The sequence below is a fragment of the Alexandromys fortis genome, unplaced genomic scaffold (assembly GCF_014885135.2).
Source record: "Alexandromys fortis isolate MF-2015 unplaced genomic scaffold, M_Fortis_MF-2015_v1.1 scaffold_75, whole genome shotgun sequence".
NCBI lineage: Eukaryota > Metazoa > Chordata > Mammalia > Rodentia > Cricetidae > Alexandromys > Alexandromys fortis.
The window spans coordinates 8,009,412-8,034,055 of NW_026067956.1; the positions used below are offsets into that span (position 1 = coordinate 8,009,412).

At 41.2% G+C, this 24,644-nt stretch overlaps 1 protein-coding gene across 1 annotated transcript in view; it reads left to right on the top strand.

Moving 5' to 3' along the window:
• The window catches only part of Micu2 (mitochondrial calcium uptake 2), an 86,375-nt gene that overhangs the window by 16,075 nt on the left and 45,656 nt on the right, over nucleotides 1-24,644 (top strand). Inside the window, exon 2 of the mRNA XM_050152166.1 lies at nucleotides 16,815-16,953. Coding sequence (XP_050008123.1) covers nucleotides 16,815-16,953 — 139 coding nt within the window. The remainder of the gene's footprint in view (nucleotides 1-16,814; nucleotides 16,954-24,644) is intronic.

The following is a 24,644-nucleotide window of genomic DNA, read 5'->3' on the forward strand; positions in this document are numbered from 1 at the left end:
AAAATAATTTTAAATTTGTTCCCATTTCTGGGTTTGGTTTTGGTTTTTGGTTGGTTGGTTTACATACCTCTGAAGAGCTTCATTTGGTGCAGGTTGCCTGGCTTTCCAGACTTGACTCACTGGCAGGTGTTTTGTATGTTTGGGGTGTGTGTGTGTGTGTGTGTGTGTGTGTGTGTGTGTGTGTTGTTTGGGTTAGTTTGATTTGGTTGGTTGTCTGAAACAGGGTCTTTCTGTAGCCCAGATTGGTCTGGAATTCATGGCTGACCTGCTGCCTCAGTATTCCAAGTGCTAGAATTGCGGGTGTAAGCAAGCGCACCCACCAGCTTCTCTGGCAGTTTCACACTGCTGCTTTCTTGTACTGAGATTAAAGAACTTGCATTTCCCCATTTGACTTTTCATAAAAGCTACAGAAACCGAAAAGGAGCAGTTCTGGATACTAGTGGTGGCACCTGTTAAAGAAACTTGCGCACTTTCTTACCAGTTGTTCAGGGCTTGCACAAAAAGTTACAATATAGATTGTTAAAAATAATCACTCTCAAAGTATCTTCAAAAATTAATAAGAGCATGCACACACACATCATCATCATCATGAACTCTTCAGAAGAGTGACATGGGAGTGGAAAGGAAGTGTTGGCAAATCCCGGGTCTTAGATAATTTTACTACATTTGTGCACAGCAGATCCTGAGCAGTTTTTGCTTGAACAAGGCATTAATTTGCAAAAGTACTATGCAATCCTGTGCTTGTTGTTTGCACATTTATAGCCTGTGGTTCATGTATCCTTTGGGTTGCTGGTGACCTGTTGATATGAGTCTGTAGAAGGTGGCCAGCATCTCGGTGCTCTCGCTGGTGCTGCTGCCTGTGCATCTGCTTTTGCACAGTTCTTGCAGATACATCCTAATAGCAGAACTGTTTCAGAAATACAGTATTTCAGGCTGTCGATGGACTCAAAGATGAAGCACAGGGGAAAATCCATTAAGTCATAAAGCAACCATGGTAGAAGGCCTGAAATCGGTCAGATCATTCATTGAGATTTACAGGAGTGTGAGACAGCTGGTGTAATCCGGGTTCAGAGCATCCTGTTTCTGAGGGATGCCATGGCTTCTATGCTGAGCAAAACCAAAGCAGCACCCTCTAGTATAGTTCACACAGCCACCACCTGTCAGTGGCTTCGTTTCCTCTTTTCCGTTTATGAAAGCATTTGAAAATCTACAGTAGTAAGTATGCATATTTGTGTTTGTAATAAAATAAGCACAAAGGGCTTTTGTTTCTTGTCATGTGAATTGATCTTTAGTGAAATTGCACGTGGCAGAACACACACCAAGGTATCTAAAACTTAATACATTTTTAATGCCTTGAGACATGCATAAAACAGATTTTTGTATATTGATTCTAAGACTGAACTCTTTCCTTAAAGTTATTATAATAGCACACCTTAAATTTAACTGGTCCCAATTCACAAGGATCCATTGGTTTGTGGTCCATATCCTCAAAGCACGAACAGTGTTAGCTGTGTACTAGGCACTGGGGTGCATTTCCTCTTCTTGAGTACTCCGGTGAGAGCCAGACAGTCCCAATATAGTGCATTGGAGCACTGATAAATGTTCTCCCAGGGAGGACACCTAACCCAGATGGCTGCTCCAGGAAGGACTCTTGGAGAAGGTAAACTAACTCATAGCAGGTAGGTTGCAAGTGAGGAAGAGAATGAGAAACAATGGATTGTATTCCATGCTTAGCTTTGTCACGTGTTTCATTGTGATCAATCTGACTTCTGGAAAGGTTCACTGACATCGATCAAAGGCAGCAGAATAAGTGTTAAAGCAAAGGACACCCCAGCAGTTCAGATCCATTATAAAACAGTCCTGACAGCAATAATCAGATCAGTTTAAATTAATAGGTTTGCTTCTTACAGAGGCCATTCATTAAAGAACAATATTACCAATGAAAATATAGTTTTTGTGTTTGATAAGAAATTGAAAATCTGCCCCTTTATTTTATTTTTATTCATGTGTGTGCTTCTGTAGTGTAACTTATGACTGAATACATTTAAACTTTCATAATCTTGCCATTTACCTAAAAGTCCTCATTTATATGTAGTCAGCATGTGTGCCAGGTTTTTTTTTAATTATTTCTTGTTTTTCTAGAATTAATATGTGACTGAGAGACTGCTTGCACTAGCCACCAATGAACTTTGGGAAGCCGCCTCACTGTTTGCCTCTTAAACTGAGGGCGCAGATGAAGCAACTCCATTTGCCAAGGGTCAGGATGTGGGGTGTGAGGGAGCACTGCGAGTGTGGGAGCACGGGGAAAGTGTGGCAAAATAATGTTGGGATGAATCACTCTCCTGCGGCACAGCATGCAGCTGTTCTCAGGAAGCAGTGGGAGGAGGAAGGGAATCCTTTAATCCAGCCCTTCCTCGCTCCATACCATGTCCCATACTGCAGGACACACTATCCTGGATTCTGTGGTCCCTGCTGGCAGCTTCTGTTCATGACTCAGCCCCCGAAGTCTTCCAGGCTTCTCTGAAACTATTTCCCAAGAGCTTTTTCCATGGGTACCTTTGATTTCTTCATTAGATCAAAGTATCTGTCACAAAAGTCCCCCTTAACTGCTCAGCATCTCCTCTACTGCCTAGGGAGGGGGACTCACACCCCAAACGAATGGTCTGATACCAAACCTGTTACTAGTTTATGCATAAATTTAATGACAGAGTCTTAAAAGATGCTAGTCTGGTGCATATCTCGTTGTAAAAAATAGAAATCTGCCAGGTGGTGTTACTGCACACCTTTAATCCCAGCACTTGGGGCAGAGGCAGGCAGATCTCTTGAGTTTGAGGCCAGCCTGATCTACAAAACCAGTTCCAGGACAACCAGGGCTTCCCCTATGTTGGGGGGAAAATCCTCAAAAATATAGAAAACCAAAATACCCATAACCTGCAAAAGTAATGATTGGAGCTTAAATAGAACACCCACACTGGCTAACTGCTGCTCACTTCTTTCCTTTGTCTGCTCTAGCACCACCTTCTGTATGCCCCTACACTAGGAAGAATAGCCTTTCTATCTCTGCTTGGTGATTTGTCATAGGTGGTGTGTGCTGGTTGATGTTAATAACGGTAGAAAAAGTTCCCACAGTGGTATTTACCTTCTACCATATAGGGTATAAGCTAAAGTAACTCTACTGTTTATTAAGAAGAAAATTATTTAATTAAATTGGAGTGAATAGCACTGGTAATATTTTAGAGTGATGTTGAGAGTTTAACTGAACCCCCTAAACTGTGTGTAATCACTTGAGGTCCAAGTTCAGCTTTTGTTTGGATCACAAAAGTTAGGATATAGTTCTTAGAAGGCAGCAGAAAAGAAGGAAAAATTAATATCGTGCTATAATCTAGTTAGAAAAAAAAACAATAAAAGAGAAGATGCTTGTTTTCCCTCCCTTCTGCCCTAGACATAAGTTGTTTAGTGAGTGGAGGTGACGCGTATGTGAAGGTGTGTGTGTTATATAAGAATAAAACAACAGTATGCAACACACAACGCCATTTTCTCTTGCTGTGCTCAGCTAAGCAAAGCCTTCTCTCCTGCTTCAGAAGAAGGCTGGAGTACCATCACTGGACAGAGAGCACTGAAATGCCAGGGAGGCGTTTCCAGTGTCCAGGGTTTCTGGGAATAGCTTTTGTCTCCTTGGCTAAGGCTCTGTCTTTCTGTAGAACTTATCATGAGACATCACTTGCCCAGTGAAGATTTCTGATTTAGTCTGGGGTGTTTTGTTTCATATACAATAAAATCTCCTTCATCCGGAACAAAGTAGAAAATGTGTAATGAGTGAATTTCCATTCGTAAAGTTTTTTTTTAAGAGAAAATATTCAGTCACAGCACAGAATGTTCACAAGCAAAGCAATTTTATTTCATTCAGATTACTACCAATTCCAAAATAAAGGCCCCAAATGAATAGGTCTTACTTACTGTATTTTGTCTAATGCAGTGTGTCTGTATTGCAGTGTGTCTGTATTGGACATTCTGAAAGCTGTAATACTGTAAGAAAGGCCCTGTCTGTTCCCACTTTATTCTTGAGAAACGTGGACACCAAAGAATGTTCAACAAAGAACAGAGAACTTACTTTTTGTAATTTGTCACTTCATGGATAAAAAATAGAGACAGAAGGGTGAAGCACCTGTTGCTTTAAAGGCAATAAATGAGTGAAATGTTTTAACAGAAGTCATCAGCTTTCAAAGATCTCTTTTATCCAGTTCCCATCACTCACTGCTCTTAATTCCTTTGTCACATTTTTTACTGCATTACAAGTAATCCTTGAAATCCATGGAGCATTTTATATATAACTAGAACCATGTGGATGGTTCTCACATGTTCATATAGCCCCAAATCCCCGCAATTTTTTTCTGTTCCTTCTTTCCCACATATTTAGTCTTAGATGCAGGTTTGAGGAACAGTCATGGGGGTGACGGGAGGAATTCCACCCCCATTCACTCACTGGCTTCCACCTAGCAAGTCTCTGAACAGTCTCTCTAGGTTTAGGGTAATAGAGCCTCCAGCAGGCCTGAGCCTTTGATCTCAGCCTGCATTCTATCCCCCACCCCCACCCCCTTCCCTAGGATCCGGCTCCTTGGGCAGCTGCTTTGCAGTAGAGCTCTCGTTATTTATATGTAACTGTATACACTGGCCAACAGAGTCGATTTGTAGAAGCTCCTTATGAAACGTCGTTCAGATAAAGAGTAAGATTAGTAGTGTTTATTCCATTCCTTCTGGAATAGTTCTGTTTATAACAAACAGGTTGGAGTAAGAAGGGACAAAAAGTTCCAATCCCCAGGTTAATTAAGTTCAGGGCTGATACTGGGTGGGTGTGTGGGCACAGCCCAAACCTGCTGCCACCTTCATTTCTCCACATTACAGTATAAGGAAATATGGCTCTGCTTTTGTTTTTAACATTTTGTTTTATGGGGCTTGAGAAGGACATACTGTCAGGGAAGCCAGGGGACAGCTCGCGGGCGTCAGCTTTCTCCCTCTGCCATGTATGTTTTGCAGATTTTATTCAGGCTATGGAGTTGGCAGCAAGCACTTTTGCCTGCTGAGCCATCTTGCTGGCCTTTTTAAGAATCTTCTTAGAACTTCCTCTAACCCCAGCTTTTTGAGGGCATGTGTGTGTGTTTAAATAAGTTTTAAAATAGTGAATCCAGCAATTAAGATACCAGATTTGAAAACCGATTTTAGAAGATGAAAATTGATCAGTCTTCCCTGCGGTCTTGTAAAATTATTGAAGCATAGAGTACACACATACAGGGCAGTGAAAAAAGGTATTTTCTTTTTAAATTTATAGTGGTATTTTTCTGTGTTCTTAGGTTGACTGAATCCCTTTTCAGGTATTACTGTATCTCACCTGTGCTCTTCTGAGTCCATTGCCTTGCTGATTGCTTAATCTTTCCGTTCTCTTTCAGAATATGGTTCCATTGTCTTGTGCTACCCTTGCCTTAATCTGCCCCCTCCCCCCGAGTTTTGCATAGGTACTACCTTAGATTCTTTTTGTTGTTGTTGTTGTTGTTTTCGAGACAGGGCTTCTCTGTAGATTTGGAGCCTGTCCTGGAACTAGCTCTTATAGACCAGGCTGGCCTTGAACTCACAGAGATCTGCCTGCCTCTGTCTCCCAAGTGCTGGGATTAAAGGCGTGTGCCACTGCTCCCCAGCTTAGATTCTAGCATAAACAGACATTCTAGCCAGTTATGCCATTTGCCAGAAGTGATGTGAATATGTTTTCTGATGCTGCCTATCTTGATCCTCGGGTTCTTTGATCTTTGCATTAAAATATCAGCTGAAGAACACAGCAGTGCTACTAGCGTCTGCCATCCAGTAACTGAGCAGTAGAGGATTTGAGAGGTGGCTGACTTAGCTAGGGACATTTTTGTGATCTAAATGTGCTTGGAAGTTCTCCCTGTGCTCAGGTTAAAGCTTGTTAGATCCAGTAGGGGTGTGCCTCTCAGTTTCATTTGTTCTCTCATTTTGGGGTACCTGCCAATTTAGCTTCATAGTTCCTAAATCAGCCACAAATATAGTCATGGGAGGACATGACTATATATATATATAGACATTGGGCCGTCTCTGGGACATAAAGTAGGAGGGTCTGCTCTTTTCTTGGCTTTGCCCAGCCCTGACAACACTGGTGCTGGCCCATAGGAGAACTTTGTGCAAACCGGAAGCAGATATACCCTCGTCTGCCCCTTACTGCCCCACAAGCCCAAGCTTTAGTAGGGGCAGCACCACCATCTGAGGTGGCTGAGTATTTCACTGGCACAGGCGCGCTGAATTATTCTCCCTGGAAGAAGAGACTCTGTTCCACCAGGCTTATCCTGAAGTTTCAAACACAATTGTTACTGTTTTGTAGATCCTTTAAGTCAAGTTTAAAATCTTTAATTGTAGTGTCACTGTTTATTTTCGGGTTTTGGTTTTTTGGTAAGTTGGGAACAGTCAAGAACTTACCTATCTCATTAATTTGTAAATTTTTTAAATGACCTTTTGCTTTAATTAAGAGTTGTCCTCAGGCCGGGCGGTGGTGGCGCATGCCTTTAATCCCAGCACTTGGGAGGCAGAGGCAGGTGGATCTCTGTGAGTTCGAGACCAGCCTGATCTACAAGAGCTAGTTCCAGGACAGGCTCCAAAACCACAGAGAAACCCTGTCTCGGGGAAAAAAAAAAAAAAAAAAAGAGTTGTCCTCAGGAAAATACACTGTGTTGTTTTGTTTTGTTTGGGTTGAAGAAAACTAGCATGTAGATCTGATGGTCCCAGATTTTATTTCTTGGATTCTTCTCTAAAATAAGTGGATAGGAAGGGAAGCCAGTAACACCTGGAGCTTCCAACGCCCTCCAATGCTGATCAGGGTCCAGTATCTCTGAAGCAACCCTGGTGCTTAAGGATTTTAGGCATGAGCAGCAACATTGGTACTGAAATTTATATACAAAGTACAATGCTTAAAATTAAGAGTTTGTTCTATGGTTCCTACTATTTTTGTAAGCAATTGATTTAATCCTAGGATATAATTTCAGTCATGTTTTTCTTGATTATCTTAAATCCCAAATCTGTGTGTCAGCACACTGAATTTTTGCTCACAAAGATTCTTTTTCTGGTGCCTCGTTATGACAAAGAATGAACTAATAGTGAGCTCTTAAAAACTGTGTGTTGACATTATTGGGAAGATGAAAGCGTGTGTGCCTTGTGATTTAGTTTTATTTGACGTGTAGCAGTTATTCATGACAATGTAGAACTCTGTCTACTTGTACTTTTCCGAAAGACGTTCTGTTTTCACTCATAGCTCTAATCATTTGCAGTTTATATAAGCAAAGCCCTGGTTTGTCTATAGCGTGCACTCTACAAAGTACTGTGGCTGTCTCATGAGTCAGCCAGTGATGCTGACGTCATTCAGCACAGTAGATTGTGAGGTCTGTCATGTTAGTGAATCTTCCAGATAATTCTGGCTCATTTGTTAGAAGGTATTTTTCTCATAAAAGATTTACATTAAGTGCTTTTAAGCTATTGTTCTCATCCTCCTACATTTTAAGCAGCATTTTCTGTGGCTTCTGAAGGTTGTCCACGTATGTGCATAGGGGCTATTGGGTGGCTCTGGTAACCTTGCCTGGCCCAAACTTTCGCAGCCGTGTGTTTTTATTCTTTCCTGCCCCACTGCACTGCTCTTCCTCAGCTGTTTAACGTGCTGGACTCCAGCATTTATATGGTTTTTCAGTGTGAAATACACATTCTGTTACTTAAAAAACAAACATGTGGGGTGATGCATTCAAAGATGTATTGTGCTCAGTAAAAAACGGACTGTATCGTGAAGGCTGTGACCCAGGAGATATTTGTGTGGTATTTACATATGTGTTGTTTAGTCTTTGGGACTGGTAAATTTCAATATGTGGGATTTTTATTTGCAGTGTTTTTATAATAAAGTTTGAAAACAATTACAGCAAAATAAATATTTACAGAAGTTTAAAATGAAGTATGTAATAGAAAATGTTAATGAGAAACACTTTACACAAATGGTTCAGACTTAGTGTGTAAGAAACTTAAGTATCCCACTCCTTTCGTTTAGATTCATACATTCAAAGAGATTTACAACCGTGTCACACTCTTATCAAAATAAAAGTGTGGAGCTGGACTTTGTATAAAATCTGAACAATTAAGAATTTCCACTGGTTCCTTTATACCACAGAAATGATGTGCCGTCACTCTGGTTTAGTTCATTTTGTTTTTGTTTGTAAAATTAACAGTGTCTCAATATCACTCTGCCTTTTACCTTCCCAGGTCCCCACTTCTGGGAGTTTGTAAAGATTGAACATCTGTCCAAGAATTTAATATGTGTATATGTGTGTGTATGTGTATATGTATGTATATATGCATGTATATGTAAATAAGTGTATATATGTGTGTGCATATATATGTATGCACACATACCATCTGACTGAGGTGGTGGCAAAAAAGTAAACAGGTAGGCAGATGGAATGCCAACTGTTTATCATTAATTTTGCCTTCCACTTTGGAAATCAATATGAAGAGCTTTGTGTGGCTCAAAGGCTATGGGCTGCTACCCCATGGAATTTGAGGGAGGGGGACTGAATTCACTGTACCAGACCATTCCTGATGTTTGCAAGCATTCATTTTCCAGCATGGCTTCTTAGCCGCGTCTTCTAAGACAGACACATAGCCTGTCTCAGCCTCCCTACAGCTGGGGTTACAGGCATATCTTAGCTTGCTTGTGACAGGCTTTTTCATCCATCCAGCCAAAGCAGACCTCAAGATACTCCGTAGCTCAGCTGAACAAGAAGCAGAAGGAAGAAGGAAGAACTGCTTACCAGTTGTTGGTTTGGTTTGTTTGCATTTGTTTTTACAGCTCGCCTCTCTGTCTTGAGCACAAACATCACTTCTTGTGAGATTCTGGCCCTGAGGATCACTGACAGGACATTTAAAACATTTGTCCCCTTTCCTTCAGAGAATCCATGGGTAGGGGCCTATGGGAAGGTTTGGAGGGAGGAAAGGGAAGGGAGAAATATTCTATAATCTCAAAGATAAAATAGGAGCATAGTAATATTATTTGTTTTACATACAGAAGAAAACAGAATTGTTATTTCTTTAAGGCACATGTAAGTTTTCTTTACCTTATTCTTTATTAGTGATGGGCTTACTAGAACCCAGACTTGGTTCAGGTGTCATAGCATACTCCAGTTCCCATGATTATGAGTTTGTGGATATTAATATTTACATGAAACTCAGTGTAAAACGAGCATTTATAATAGGATGTTTTCAGTAACTAAATAACCAACTTTATTGAATCTGTATATTAAGTGTAAGTGCTGGGTCATGGTATGAAACATCCTATTTCTGCATTTCTTTATAAGCCCAAGTATCTTTATATATGATGGCTATTGGATATATTAAGGGGGAAAGTCACAATCTGTGATCATTGGTATTGGAGATATCAGTTGATAAGTTGCAAGCTGTATAAGAATGGACTGAGGTCAAGTCCCAGAACCCACATTTAGAAAGCTGGGCATGATAGCGTGTACGTATAATCCAGTACTGGGGAGGCAGAGACTACATGATCCCTGAGGCTTACAGGCTAATCTGCCTAGCCAAATTTGTGATCCCCAAGCCAGTAAAGACTCCCTGTCTTAAAAAAAAAAAAAAAAAAAAAAAAAAAGGTAGACAGCTCCTAAGGAACAGTATCTAAGATTTCCTGACATCCCCACACATGCACACACAATTGTGCTTCTACACATACACACAGAGAAAAAACTGTGGTTTTTAACAGTATACTGCTTTACCTTCTGTACATTTTTTTGTCGTGTGCTTCAGGGCAATACATTCAGCAGGCTCTGAAATAACTACCTGAACATGGATTCGTGAACATTTCTAACTAGTACATACCCATACTACACGAGACACCTGGTTTTCTCAGGTGCAGTTTTGACATCTTGACATCTGTTACACCTCTTCTCAGTCCAAACCGAGCTGGTTGTGCTTACTGAGTCTGCAGGCCGCTTTCTTTGCCTCACTCATTTATGAAATCCAGCCTGCTGCAATCATACATCATCGGAGACAGGGAAGACAGGAGACAAGAGGAAGGAAATCAGTACCCAAAGCAGTATGGTTAGTTTATGGTATTGAAAACAACAACAAAAAAGCCACCTTGCCGGACGGTGGTGGCACACGCCTTTAATCCCAGCATTGGGAGGCAGAGGCAGGCAGATGTCTGTGAGTTCGAGGCCAGTCTGGTCTACAGAGCTAGTTCCAGGACAGGCTCCAAAGCTACAGAGAAACCCTGTTTCAGGTAGCTCATATCTATGAGGAAGAGGAACAAAGAAAAATGGGTGAAGTGAACTCAGGCACATGAGATCAGGCAAAAACAGACAAAAGGAAGGAGCGAAGAAACAAAAGAACCTGACAGGGAAGAGTGTGGCTTCCCACCAAAGCCTTCTGCAAAACTGTTTAAGGCGCTAAAGCACATCTCATGGTCTGGAACTCAAAAGCTGTGATGCTGGTGTTTGCACAGAATAGAACTAGATGTTTCCTAGATCTTTTTAACTCTTAAAATTCTGGGTTATATCATTACTGAAGAAACCACATACCTTTGTTGTAAGATAGGAAATTAAACTAAAACTGGGCTAGAAACTTCCTTCTGCTGGCAAGCTTTCACATTGTCAGAAGGAGCTATGCATGCTATTGGGGGCTAAAAGGCATCCGTCGGTGGTCCGTGAGCCCTACAAGCTACAGTACCAACTTGCAAGGCAATGCATGCCCACAGGTATTAATGGCACAAACATTATGGTGGTAACCATTTGCTTCTGCTGGATCTGAAGCCTGCTTCACAAGGGAGACCTTATTCCTGACACTGTGAACACAGTCAAAATCCTATGGCTACAAGTTCCTAGAGTACTTAACCACAGTTGTTTACATAAGTTGTTATGGCATCAAACTGCCTTTAAAATATTTTTATTTATCCCCATAGACAAATACTATACTCACCTTAATCAGAGACAGTTCTCTTTGCAAAGGACTGTGGTGAATACAGAAACTCAGGACTGTACAAATAAGTGATGACCCAACATTCAGGCTTCAACAGTGATGTAGGATTCCCCCTCTGTATGCTGTGATTACCATTAATGAATAAAGAAACTGCTTTGGACCTATAGCAGAGCAGAACTTAGCCCTTAGAACTTAGGGGAAACTAAACTGAATGCAGGAAGAAAGGAGATGTAGTCAAGGAGAAGCCATGGAGTTGCCGCCAGAGACAGATGTGCTGAAACTTTGCTCGTAGGCCACAACCTCGTGGTGATGCACATATTAATGGAAATGGGTTAAATTAAGTTGTAAGAGTTAGCAAATCTAGAGCCGGGCGATGGTGGCGCACGCTTTTAATCCCAGCACTTGGGAGGCAGAGGCAGGCGGATCTCTGTGAGTTCGAGACCAGCCTGGTCTACAGAGTTAGTTCCAGGATAGGCTCCAAAGCCACAGAGAAACCCTGTCTCAAAAAACCAAAAGAGAGAGAGAGAGAGAGAGAGAGAGAGAGAGAGAGAGAGAGAAGAGCTAATGGGCCAAGCAGTGATTTAAATAATATGGTTTCTGTGATTATTACAGGAGTCTGAGTGGCCAGGAAACAAGCAGTCTCCTACAAAAACAGAGCATTTATGCCACCATCTCCATGTCTCAGAAAACAAGAAGTTTCGGAAAGAATATAAGAAGGGTTGCAAAATGCTGTCTTCTGTGCATGACACAGCTATTACAAATAGACTCCACAAGGCAGAGGTTAAGCCGGGTGGTGATGGCACACAGCCTTAATCCCAGCACTCAGAGGCAGAGGCAGGTGGATCTCTGAGTTGGAGAGCAGCCTGGTCTACACAGTGAGTTCAGGATAGCCAGTACTACAAAGAGAAATCCTGTAACAACAATAATAATAATACAGAAATCTTAAAAAAAAAAAAAAACAGCAGAAGTTATCTGTGCTAAGTGTACAAGACTAAGCCTGTCATCAGTCATGGATGGAGAAGGTTCACACAGCTGAACTTTTGGCTACTAGTAAATTTTGGGGAAGGGCATTGTCTTCAATTATGGGCCTACAGGTGAGCCCGCCAGGGTAAAATGAATAATTTAAAACTCCTGGTCACACAGATGGCCCTTGATAAACTCAGTGTGTAGCAAGACCAAAAAGAAAAGAACTGAATGTGAGAAAGGCAGGTTTGTAAGGGAAGGGGTTGATGGGAGTGGACGGGAACTAGTGGGGGTGGGAGCCACCGTAGCAGCACGTATGAAAAAGAGCAAGTTTTTCAGAATTAATAAAGAAATCTCAGAGCTGGAGAGAAGACTTAGCAGTTGAAAGCACTAGCTGCCCTCCAGAGGATCTGGGTTCAGTTTCCAGCACCCACATACAGCTCACAACTGTCTGTAACTCCGGTCCCAGAGAATCCAACATGTTTACACAGACATACATGCAGGCAAAACACCAGTGCACCTAAAATAAAAATAAATAAGAATTTTCTTTAAAAAAAAAAGGTGGGTGGTAAATATCAACTGTACTTCTATTGTACACAAAACAGCAGCTCAGTGTGCTGCTATGCATTACTCCCAGGCTTGGTGGGCTACTTAAAAAACGAGGCAGAAAGAATTCGGTTGTTATACTAGCACATCCTTAGAAAACCACACAGTAAAGCATCTTTCTCCTCTTGGTAATATCATAACTGACTGAATGTTGGCTTTATTGATCTTTGAAACCATCTAGTAGGTTTGAGATTTGCTCAGGATAGTTATGAATATGAAGTAAAGCAAAATAAAAGACGAACACAATAAAACTGGCATTGGCAAGTCAATCCAAATTCTATAAAATAACCATAAATATACAATACACACAAACTGCAATTGTGAGCCTTCAAATTTTTCTTTTAAAATTTGACTACTGGTTGATAAATAATAACAACAATAATAATAACCCAATCAAAACTGTGTTGGTATCTTAATTTGGAAAGTGATAATTTCACAAAAGTCCTTGTTCCCCCCCCCCCCCCGCTTAAATTTTATAATAGCAAACAAATCTATTCAGGACGTTCTACTCAACTTAAATTTGATATAACCAGGGAAGGAATACATACTAGTTAGGAAATGGGCATCATTTAGCTTTGAACTTAGAGAATGGCCAGTTCTAGTCCTTTCCTTAGTTAGTGTCTAGACTCTAGCTTATATCCGCATCTTGGATGAAACGTACTGCACTGCATCTTCTCTCATAGGAGCTGCTATGGGAACGTGTTGGAGACTGAGGTTGGTGCCATATGGGCTGTGCCGTCAGTTACCTACTGTGTTAATCTAGGCAAGCTGGCTGACCTTAACAATCCTACATCCCTTTCTTTATAAAACAGGGGTGCTTAAAAGAAAAAACTGGTTCCAACTGGGTATTTTGAGGATTAGAGAGAACATGCTTATAAAGATGCTCCCAACCTGCCTTGTGCATCTTGCTCACATAGTTATCTACTGCATTGCTGCTGACATTTTCTGCTACATAATTATCCCCTTGGTTCATTTGCATTCTGACTCCTAGTGTTTTTCTGGAATTAGTAGATGTTCAATTAAGTGTTGAGCTCAGAGAGGGTAAAGCTATGGGAAGATTGGTAGTAAGATGGGAGCTGGGAGCAGCCATTGTATACGTCATAGAAGGAATAAAGGGTACTGTTGACTGCTGACAGCAGAGTTCTCAATCTCTGTGAGAGAGGCAGTGGAGAGGATACACAGAGGTTGGATGCTAATGGCATCGGAAGGCTTTGTGCTAGTAGAATGGGTTTGTTTATACTAGGGAGTAACAAGCTCAGAAAGCTACCGTACCAAATTAAACTGTAAGGGTGTTGGTAGAGGGTGTTGAAGGGTTCCAGTCACTGCTGGTGGGGATCATGGTTGTAGTCACATTTGCAAGTTATTTGTGGGCGTGACCTACAGTTCTGTGCAAACTTCAAGTTCAGAAATTAGTAAAAAGATTCTTGTTACCTTTATCTAATAATATTGTTCACTAGAAAGTAATTTAGCCAAAATGTAAGTAGATGCAAGCAATCCAGTCAGCTATCCAGCTCCATAAAATGGCACTTCTTAAAGGGTTAGCTCTTGGGAAATGTGACTCTGTGTGAGTGAAAGAGTCCTAGAGACAAAGATTGTGTAGCTCTTGATGCTCTTCTTAGAGACTCATGGAAAATGATAACTGTGCTTTGGAGTGCTTGATGCTCTTCTTAGAGACATGAAAAATGATAACCATGGTTAGAGCACTTGATGCTCTTTATAGAGACTCATGGAAAATGGTAACCATGCATGGTTTGGAGCACTTGATGCTCTTGGAGAGGCCTGGAGCTGGATTCCAGTATCCATGTCAAGCATCTCACAGTTGTCCGTGTCTTGAGGGGATGTGACACCATCTTCTGGCCTCTGTGAACACCCACACATGTGGCATATGTACACATTCACATTGTTTTTAATTAAATGTGCATTTTAATAAAAAATAACCACGAGATAGAGAAACCTTTAGAACTAAACCTTCTAGAGAAAAATACGGTATCTTTTACACAACTTGCTATGAGAGAGCAGCCGGTTTGTATATTTACTTCCTACATGTTAGTTAAGACCAGGAAAAGTAAGATCGCTACAAGGAAGAGGACAGCCAGAAAACCAGAACGTAAACTGCCCCTCTTTAGAAGACCAGTAGACAGAGGGTTGAATAAAGTAGTGGACTAGATAATTGGTTGAGATGTGAAAAGAATTTAAACAAAAAGAAATATCCAAAAAAAAGGAAAATTTAACAACTTTGATACAGAAATTAGAAAAGCACCGATAGTGTTTCAGGGTTTGAGAGTGTACTTTCTCTGATGTGATTATTAGTTTTGCTATTTTCTTAATAGTCTATAAGTTAATGTTAGTTATATGCCTTTAAAAATTCTTCTATATAGTCACAACACAGTCTCATGTTTAGCCTCTTTCTGTTCTAATCCCTAGGATTTGCAAATGCAGGTAGGTTTCTGGTTTTGCTGTAGCCCACCCTCCCGTTCCTGGACATACACATAAATTCACTGTCAAAGCACATAGAACTTCCTCAGAAATTAATGTTTGTCCGACTTACCACTGCTTTTTCTTTGGTAAGCAAAATGATGTGTGTATATTGCTATGTATAAATGCTGATGTTTTGCTATATATGTGTGTGTGTGTTTTATATATAATATTCAGAAATATTACCATGATTCCATTTTCTGGTTGCTAGGATGAGTATGATGCATGTAATTAAAACTTGCCCCTGGACTAGGTTATAGGTTAGGGTAACGCTTTTCCCAGCTTGTGCAAGGTATTGCTTTCCCTCCTCACCTTTTGAGTTCTTTTATGGTAACAGTGTATGGACAAAGTAGCATTGATGTCCATTATGTTGTAGGTATGCTGTCGGCACTAAATAGAATGCAGAAGGAGCAAAACTGGATGTTTAGCAAGCCTGTTGTCTACTTCAGGGGAGAGAATTAGTTAGGAATTCACATCAGCCAAAAGAAGTCTCTGGTGGCCTTGAATATGAAGAGATTTAAGCAGCCAGAATTCATTTTTCTTCCATTTTGGTTTGTGTAACAGGAGGAGCAGGCTGATTATCGTCCTGGCCACCCAGCTATCTTACACCCGAAATAATCACACAGAAACTGTATTCATTTAAACACTGCTTGACCCATTAGTTCTAGTTTCTTATTGGCTAATTTTTACATCTCAATTTAACCCATTTCTACTAATCTGTGTATAGCCATGTGACTGTGGCTTACTGGCAAGATTCTAACCAACATCGATCGTCTCAGGCAGGAGATCCATGGCATCTCTGTCTGCCCTTCTTCCCAGCATCCAGTTCTATTTACTCTGCCTACCTAAGTTCTGTCCTATCAACTAGGCCAAGGCAGTTTCTTTATTCATTATCTAATGAAAGCAACACACAAGCAGAAGGAATTCCTACACCAGGTTTGAGTCAGCAGTCACTGTCTATCGCCTGTGTGTCAGGGTAAATCCCAGTGTTGGTGCTGAGTATGAAAAGTAGGTGGTGTGTCCTGGAGCATGCGTAGCCCAGTGAAAGCAGCACAATATCATGTGTCAAGGCTCCACATGGGCGCCAGTGTTGTCAACTGCATGTCGCAGTCTGCCCAGCACAAGGCCCATCCGTGTGTAGGAAGATGACATGGGAACTCAAGGCTGAATGCCTTGAGTGGAGCAGCAAGCGCAGGATGTTTCAGCGCTGTCCTCCAGCCGTTGGGAAGGCTCAACCCTAAGACCTGAGAGACTCCAGCATCAGCAGCGTGTGCATGTCCTTTCTGCACGGTGCTAGTCAAAATTGTGTGAACAGAGCCCTCACAGGAGAACATCTGTCTTCGCCACTCTCTTCCTCGCCATGGTGACAGTGGCCTTCTGCTCCTCCAGAGAACAGGGCTCACTGACTCCTCCTGTGGCCTCTGTCAGTGTCCCTGCTGAGGACTGCTTTGTCTTACCTAAGGACCCACCTGCCGCCACTGTCTCCCATTTGTGCTGTGTCACTTCCCGCCATGGTAGTGACTTTACACATTTGTGAATGTCATGCTCCCATTGAAAGTAACTTCCCTCCAATTAGTCTCAATTGGTATTTTAACTCAGTGTCTAAAAACGTAGGGACTTAGTTGATATTTATTAAATGACTAATATAAACCTTGGGGGCTATGAAATCTCACTCTTTAAAGGTAATTCTAGAGGTAACTCAGTTTGGCAATGATACTGAAAAACTTTTTAATTATTATTTCTTTTTCTTTTAGAAAAATGACGTGGGATCAGTAGAGAAACTTTCTCTACGTAAACAGCGGTTCATGCAGTTTTCATCCCTGGAGCATGAGGGAGAATATTACATGACACCCCGAGACTTCCTCTTTTCAGTAATGTTTGAGCAAGTGGAGCGTGAGTGACTTTTTTTTTTTTTTTGTAAACTTAAACATGAGCATTGAAAAACCTGTTTTCAAGATTAGTGACAGCTTTTTGCATTTGAATTATCACCATTCTGTGTTTTGTGTATTTTATTGTTATGATATGACAGTTATAAACTTTCATATGTATTTATCTTAGAAGTAGTTGTTTTGTACAGATTTTTTTAATTAAAAAAGTGTTTTTAAGATGCCACTAAAAATATTATTTAATAATTTGACTGAATATTATTAGTTTTTGGTGGAATTAAGGTTTTAAATTGAGAGGAAAAATAAACTAGACTAATTATTAAGGAAAGCCATATATCAGTTATTATGTTATTATGCTGTAAGTAGAAAAATTCTGAAAAAATATAACCAAAATTAAAATAACAAAGGACAATGACTTTATAAACAGTAAGCTCACAATTATCCCACGATGGCAGAAACCCCAGGTGTGCCACAGTGCTGTGAACCTTCTCGTGCTGGCACAACGTAAGCAGTCAGCAGGGTGGAGTGCACTGGGAAAGGCTGACCAGGGCAAAAGCAGGTAAACACTCTCAAGAATCCTGGAGACAGGAACTCCCCCAGTCACTGGAGACGGAGAGCTTGGGGCATTTCTTGGAGATCACATTGAAGAATAAATAAGGGCTAAATTGTACAAAAGATCTCAGTGACGGCTCACCCACTCAAGGAATGTGTACTTGGCAGGGCTGTGTAGACTTCATCTTGGGGGAACAATGAAGGTTTGGAAATTAGAAAATAAAGTAATAAAAATGTGCTTTGATTATTTTAATAAAGTCCCATGGAAGGAAGTTTAGCAGTGTCAAAACTTTTAAAATGTTGACCTACATTGATATAGTAAGATACTAATCAAAGATTTAAAAAATAGTTTGGGTCACACGTGGTGGCGCACATCTTTAATCCCAGCTCTCAGGAGGCAGAGGCAAGCGAATCTCCATGAGTTCAAGGCTGATCTACAGAGTGAGTTCAGGACAGCTAGGGCTACATAGTTGAGACCCTATCTCAAAAAAAAAAAAAAAAAAAAAAAACACANAAACACCAAACAAGTAAATAAATAATAAAGTAATTTAACTTCTGACATGAACAGAACTTGGACATTATCACTTCTGTCCTCACAGCAGAAAAAGAAAAAAAAAAAGGTTAAAAACTATAAAATCAGCAACTCAAGTCCATCAAGGGTCACAGCAGACTTGAGGTCCCTGGGGACCCTGACCTAAAACTAGAAACAGATAGATCCACAGGGTCAGTCAGGGTTTGCTCAGATAAGAAGTCACCCAGAATCTACCAGGACTTTATGTCAGAAATAGTTTAAGAATGATTGATTAGCTGCTAGAATCTCAGTATAGACCAACTTGAGGGATTAAAAACTCCTGAAGAGGAGCAGTTCATGTGGCTTGAATGGTCAGAGCGCTCAGTTCTTTAATCCTTCAAAGCCACGTGGAGTAGAAGGAAAAAACCAACTCCACAGAGTTGTCCCTTGAGCCCCACATGTATGTATGCCATGGCATGTGCTGGCGCACACATACAATAATAATAATAGTTTGAGGGGTTTTTTTGTTTGTTTGTTTGTTTGTTTGTTTTTGGTTTTTCGAGACAGGGTTTCTCTGTAGCTTTGGAGCCTGTCCTGGAACTCCCTTTGTAGACCAGGCTGGCCTCAAACTCACAGAGATCCGCCTGCCTCTGCCTCCCGAGTGCTGGGATTACAGGCGTGCGCCACCACCACCTGGCTTAATAATAATAGTTTTAAGATTTATTTTTAATTATGTGTGGGTTTGTGCTCCTGAGTACAGATTCCCCAAAGACTGGAAGTCTGGGATTCCTGGAACAAGAATCATACTGTTTTAAGCTGCCCAGACTAGGTATAGGGACATGAACTTGAAGAAATGGCTCAGCAGTTAAAAGTTTTGTTGTGCTTTTAGAAGACCCAGGTTCAATTTCCCAGCACCACATGGTGACTCACAACTCTGTAATTCCTATTTCAGAGGATCCAGTGGCCTCTTCTGATCTCCACAGGCACCAAGTACACATGTGATATACATTGTAGGCAGAACACTCACACATAACATCACACACACACACACACATCTTTTTATAAAAAAAAAAAAAAAAAAAAAACCTACCCCTCACTGACAATTCCAGTTCTATGAAATAGAAACTCATTCTAGACTGTTATAGCCAGAGTTTGCTCTCACAAAAGATGAAAGCCTTATGAGAATCAGTAGATTTTGCTGAGGGTGCTGTTCTGCTCAGCTGCACCCTGCTAAGCCGTCTGTCAATTACTAATATGTGTATTTGAGTCTCCGGTGATTCACGTGTATGTCATTTCTCCTTTTGGCAGTGTGTGTATCTGTGTGTGTCTCCCTGAGATAAACATTTCTTAAATAAGACAAAGTACCAACCAAAAGAACAAGATTCACCCTTATTAAAATAGAACTTTATTCATCAAAAGTTGCCTTAAAGAAATTGAAACAAGTTCAAAACTGGCAGGATTTATTTATAACACATAAAATGAACAAGAGAATATGAAGCTACAATTTTAAAAAGTTTGCACATGGAAGAGTGAAGGTCAGGTCATCTCAGAGTATAATTACTTCAGAGTGACATCACTGGAGAAACTGTCACTACAGAAAGGGCTATTTGGCCTGTCTTTTCCTACATGCCACAAGCCATAAAGATTCTTGTGAGAGGGACATCTTTCACAAAGCAAAGCCAGAAAAACAGCCTTGATCACCAGACTGGTGACTGCTGTAATTCATCACAGCCCCAATTAACAAGTTCTTTGAAGTAACCTTTAGCTTCCATTAGCTTCTACCCCCGCCCCGCCCCATATCTCTTAATGACATCCCTAGGATATAGCTTAGTGGAGAGATCCATTTGTCCTGTCTGTCCTTCCTAAATTGATTGTTGTCTAAATATCAAAGCATCTTACTTTGGTTGTTTCTTCAAGCTCCACTTTCTTGTGAGGCTTTCCTCATACATGTTAATTTAATAAAACAGACTTCTTTATCAACTCATTAGATCCAACCGAAGAGCCCTTCTAAGGGCTAAAGGTACTTACCTGGGATGTGTGAGGCCCTAGCTCCCATCCCTAGAACTGCTCAAGAAGACTAAGCAGGGAAGAGTACTCTCCTCTCTTGACCTTATTCTCACCCCCTCCTCTGTACAGCTATTAAAAAGTGGAAGAAATAGATATTTCACAAAAGAGAAAACAAGAAAATGAACATAAATTCTTCCCTTGTTTGTAACTGTGGTGGAATAAAATTCTACACCTCTTATTGGCAAGTGTCACAACAAAGTTTGAGGAGACTGTAACCAGAGGTGGAGAGCTCCAGGAACCTTTATACTCTTGGTTGGAAATGGAAAGCTCCACCTGCTTTGGAAAACAACTTGTAACTGCCTTGCAAAATTCAACATTATAGAATTTTCTATCAACATTCACATACCCGATAGGAATACTTGCTGGTGTGTCATAGGATATGCAAAAGAGTATTTATAGCAGCAGCATTAGGTTAGCAGAAAAGCTAGAAACCATCCACATGTCCACTAGTGAGAGAGTGGATAAAGCAGGCTGTACTCACAATGGGGAATTCTATTCATAGGAGTGAGTAAACTTAGTATCTGTTATAGCAGCATAAAGAACACATAAATCCACTGCTCACTGAAACTGATAGAAAAATGAAGAATCACATTTACAGTCTCTGGAAATGCGTCTGAGGTGTTATAGGAAATTTAGAAATGTCTATTCAAGTTAAGCTGCTAAAATTGATAAGAAAATGTTCAAGTCTAGAGTGCTTTAACTAAGACTGGCATTCTCCCTCCTGTTGCAACTCAATGAGACAAAAACTCGTTCTAGCCTACAACAGAAGGAACACAGCTCTGAGGGCTATTGGGAGGAGCGGTGCTCTAGGCTTTCCTTTAGAACTTTGCTCCTGCCCTGCCCTGCCCTGGCCTGCCCCTGGAGTCGGAATGCTGTGGGGCACTGAAGGGTGGGAGCACCCTCTCCTCTCCCACCCAGGCAGTCCTTATTTGCTTGTTTGTAGAGTGGAGTGGAGTCTCTGCCTTTCATTCTCTTCCACCAGGAACACTGGAGATCTGGCCGCTCTTGGGTTATGGCTTGAAAGGCAGAGAGGGTATCCAGAAGAGATGAAGACCTGGGGTTCACTTGCTGGACCAGCATTACTCAGAAAGAACAGCACCATTGTCCTTCCGTCTGGCTACAGAACTCTGGCCTGAGTGATAGAAATAGGTTAAGTAAAAACTTCTGGTCTCCTCATTTTTAACATAAAATGGAGATTTTTCAGCCACTCTCAGAAACAGGCACAGGTCAGTCAGCTAGACACTAGCATATGCCTGTAATCAGAACACATTGGAAGTTGAGGCTGGAGGATTGCTAGTGTGAGGCCAGCTAAGATCCACAGTAAGCAAAATCCTGTTTCCAAAAATATAAAATAAGATAAACAAATAGGTGTAGGTTGTGGTAAGAGGTAGTTGAGCTGTCAGGGATAGATTCAGGCCAACCTACGTGCTGAGTGCTTTGCCTAAGAACACTTGGGAAGGAGACAAAACTGAGGCATGGGGAGCTTTCCAGAGGTCATAACAAATATTAATCACCCACAGTGGGAATTAATCCTTCATGGGAACCTAAATTCAAAAGATGATCTCTAGAGCAGTGTGTGTCTAGGGTTCTCATCAAGTCAGCAGGGCCAAATTGTCTGGATTCAGCACCCTAGTGAGCTCAGGAAGGAACTCAAGAACTCCCAAACCGCCCCATGCCTCACTGGGGCATTCCCTAAAGTGCTTAGCACTGTTAGAGGACAGGGTGAGACATAGTCTTTACTAAAGACGGTCTGACCAGAGACTATGTGCATTCATGAGCAGTAAGTGAGCCATGAGGAAGGAGCCGGTACCCAGATTCCCACATGTGTCATCTGAATTGTCCCAGGCCCAACAGCAGAAGCTGAAACATAAAGAAATAAGGCCTGTAGCATCACTGAACAGAAGCGGGCAAGAGAAATGCTTGCGGAGCAAATCAGATAACAGATTGAACAGAAAAAAGACACCAAAATAGCCCCTAAAATATGTTCAAAGAACTACAGTAAACTATGATTAAAGACTGTGACATTTCTACTTTTATTATTCTTTGGAATGCGGTTAAACCATCAGAAGGCACCGAGCCAAATCAAGACTTCAGTAATTTCGCAAGCCAAATAATACATCCTTTATGCATATGATGTTTCATCTTCACTTTTCATCGTGGATAAGATAATCTTGGTTACATTCCTACGGATCACGATGAACAGCAAAACAAAGATAAACTGAGCCAAACCACTGAACCATGTTCTCTGGGTAAATGAAATGATGCAAAGCAATCTAAGATTTATTAGATTTTTAAACTCATTTACCTGGCATTATCTTTTTGGCCTTTTGTTAATAGTATGCTTTATTAATACAATTGATGAGGCTTATGTAAGCACTCTGCATAGCACCCCAGATAGATACTGGCAGCTCCTTTCCTGGGGTCCTGTAGGCTTGGGTCTCTGCTGTGTGCTCTGCTTGCAGCACAGGCTCCAGAACACCGTCTCCCCTTTTAAATTCTATCTTGCTGCACTCCCTTCCAGTGACATTTTTTTCACCGTTCACAACCCATGCTACTAATTGTCCTAATTTTACAGTCAAATTTCAAAATTTGCATCTCTAGCAACAACTAATTAATTATCCTCCACTTTCCCGGCTACCCAGTGTGTCTATTCTCTGCCCTCATAAAAGTGTCGCGCATCCACTGTTCTGTCATTCCAAGGTCCCCTTTGCTGTCCTGCAGCCACAGGGTTTGCGACTTTGTCACTCTGATAACTACTTGATAATATCCCTTTTATTGAAACTGCTGGGAAGTCACACACAGATTAGAGCCACTAAATTCAGCCTCACCTAGATCCTCCAAGTCATTTGTGCCGTATGCAGTTTGCTTTCTCTAGCCTTCTTCATCAGCTTGCCCAAATCGCTCAATTTCTCAACCTCACTGTTGATCACATCCACAGATTTCACCCATTTTAAGCGAGCACGTGGAGGCTGAAAGTCAAGGAACCATTTAGAGTGCTCTTGTGCCGTGTTAGCTACCTCCGCTTACCTCTCCCTGCCTTGTCTACCTCCCTCCCTGTTTGCCAAGAGGGTGCATCTCCCCTTCAGCTAGTAGAAATGTGACCAACACAAGAGTTTGGGAGTTTTGTTTGTTTATTTTGTTTTGTTTTCCAAGACAGGGTTTCTCTATATAACAGCCCCGGCTGTCCTGGAGCTCACTCTGTAGACCAGGCTGGCCTCGAACTCACAGAGAGCTGCCTGTCTCTGCTCCCGAGTGCTGGGATTAAAGGTGTGCGCCACCACACCTGTTGAGAAGAGTTTTAACATTGGACTGAGGGGGATGATTGGGGCACAGTGGGTAGAGGAGAGGGTTTTTCTAGGACAAAGGCCCTGAGAGGACAAGGGAGAGGGAGCATGTTGGAAGCAGGAATTAACCAGGCTCTTGGAAAGGCCCTCACAACATCAGGAAAGGGGTAGTTACCATCCCCCATCCCTGTTTCTACTCTCAGTGAGAGAACGCAGTTTCAAGTTGTAAGAAAGGGAAGAATGTCAGAGGCTTGCAGAAGTAGCCTTAGTAGTAAGAGATACTGGACTTAAAAGACAGTGTGATTGTCAGTAGTAGCCTTATTAAAGTTTCGTGTAGGGCCAGCTATCAATTGCTCAAGAAATCTGGGCAAAAGGCACAGAAGTGACCCATCATTCCCTTATCTCTGTGTTCCAGTCTCTCTGTGTTCCTGCGCTTTTAACCAAGCACCCTTGAGGTACTTACTCCCATTAGTTAAGTGAGAAATATTGGACATATGTGAGGTGACTTACCACAGAATGTGTCACTGTGCTAAGGCCGAGGGTAGTACATGGAGTCACGTGGACTGGAAGCAGTCTCTATGTCTCTGGGTTAGCGCCAAAGCCTCCTGACTTGTTTCTAGATCCACAGAGCAGTAAGTAGTATCTGCTTCCGAGTGTTGTAGATGGTGAAGTTAGAGAGTGTGAGAAAAAAGGCTGTCCATTTTGAAAACGGAAGCCGTTCAATCTGTAGAGTAGAAAATGCAGTCATCCAGAATCAGATGCCCGCCACCTAGTAGTCACCAGCATTCTTAGCACATGTCTTTTCTGGCCTGTAAATTTTTTACAGAGATAGAATTCACATGCCATAAGGTTTACCCTTTAAAACACCTTTTCACTTACAGATGTAAGACCATGCGTTGTCTGCTGTGCACTTCATAACCAGCCTCTTCTGTTTCCCTGTCATTGCTGCTTGAAAGAATGTTGACTGTTTCATTAGTATGCTATAATTTAACTATATGGGAGCATTTAAATTTCCTACAGTTATTTTACTAATATGAATATTTTCATAGTGAGTGTAACTTTTTGTCTTTCTTAACTGATTCTAAAATAATTTTCTGAACTTGTAATCATGAAATACAAACACTAAGACTTTTTAAGAGTATTATTAATTTGTCTGCTAAGACAAAGAATCTGATGATTTCTGTTTCCTGCCTAACTGGGAATTTTCTCATCAACTTTCAATAATAAATTGTTTTATTTCGTTACATTTATCAAGAAGCACTATGTTGTGATATGTTTTTGCTC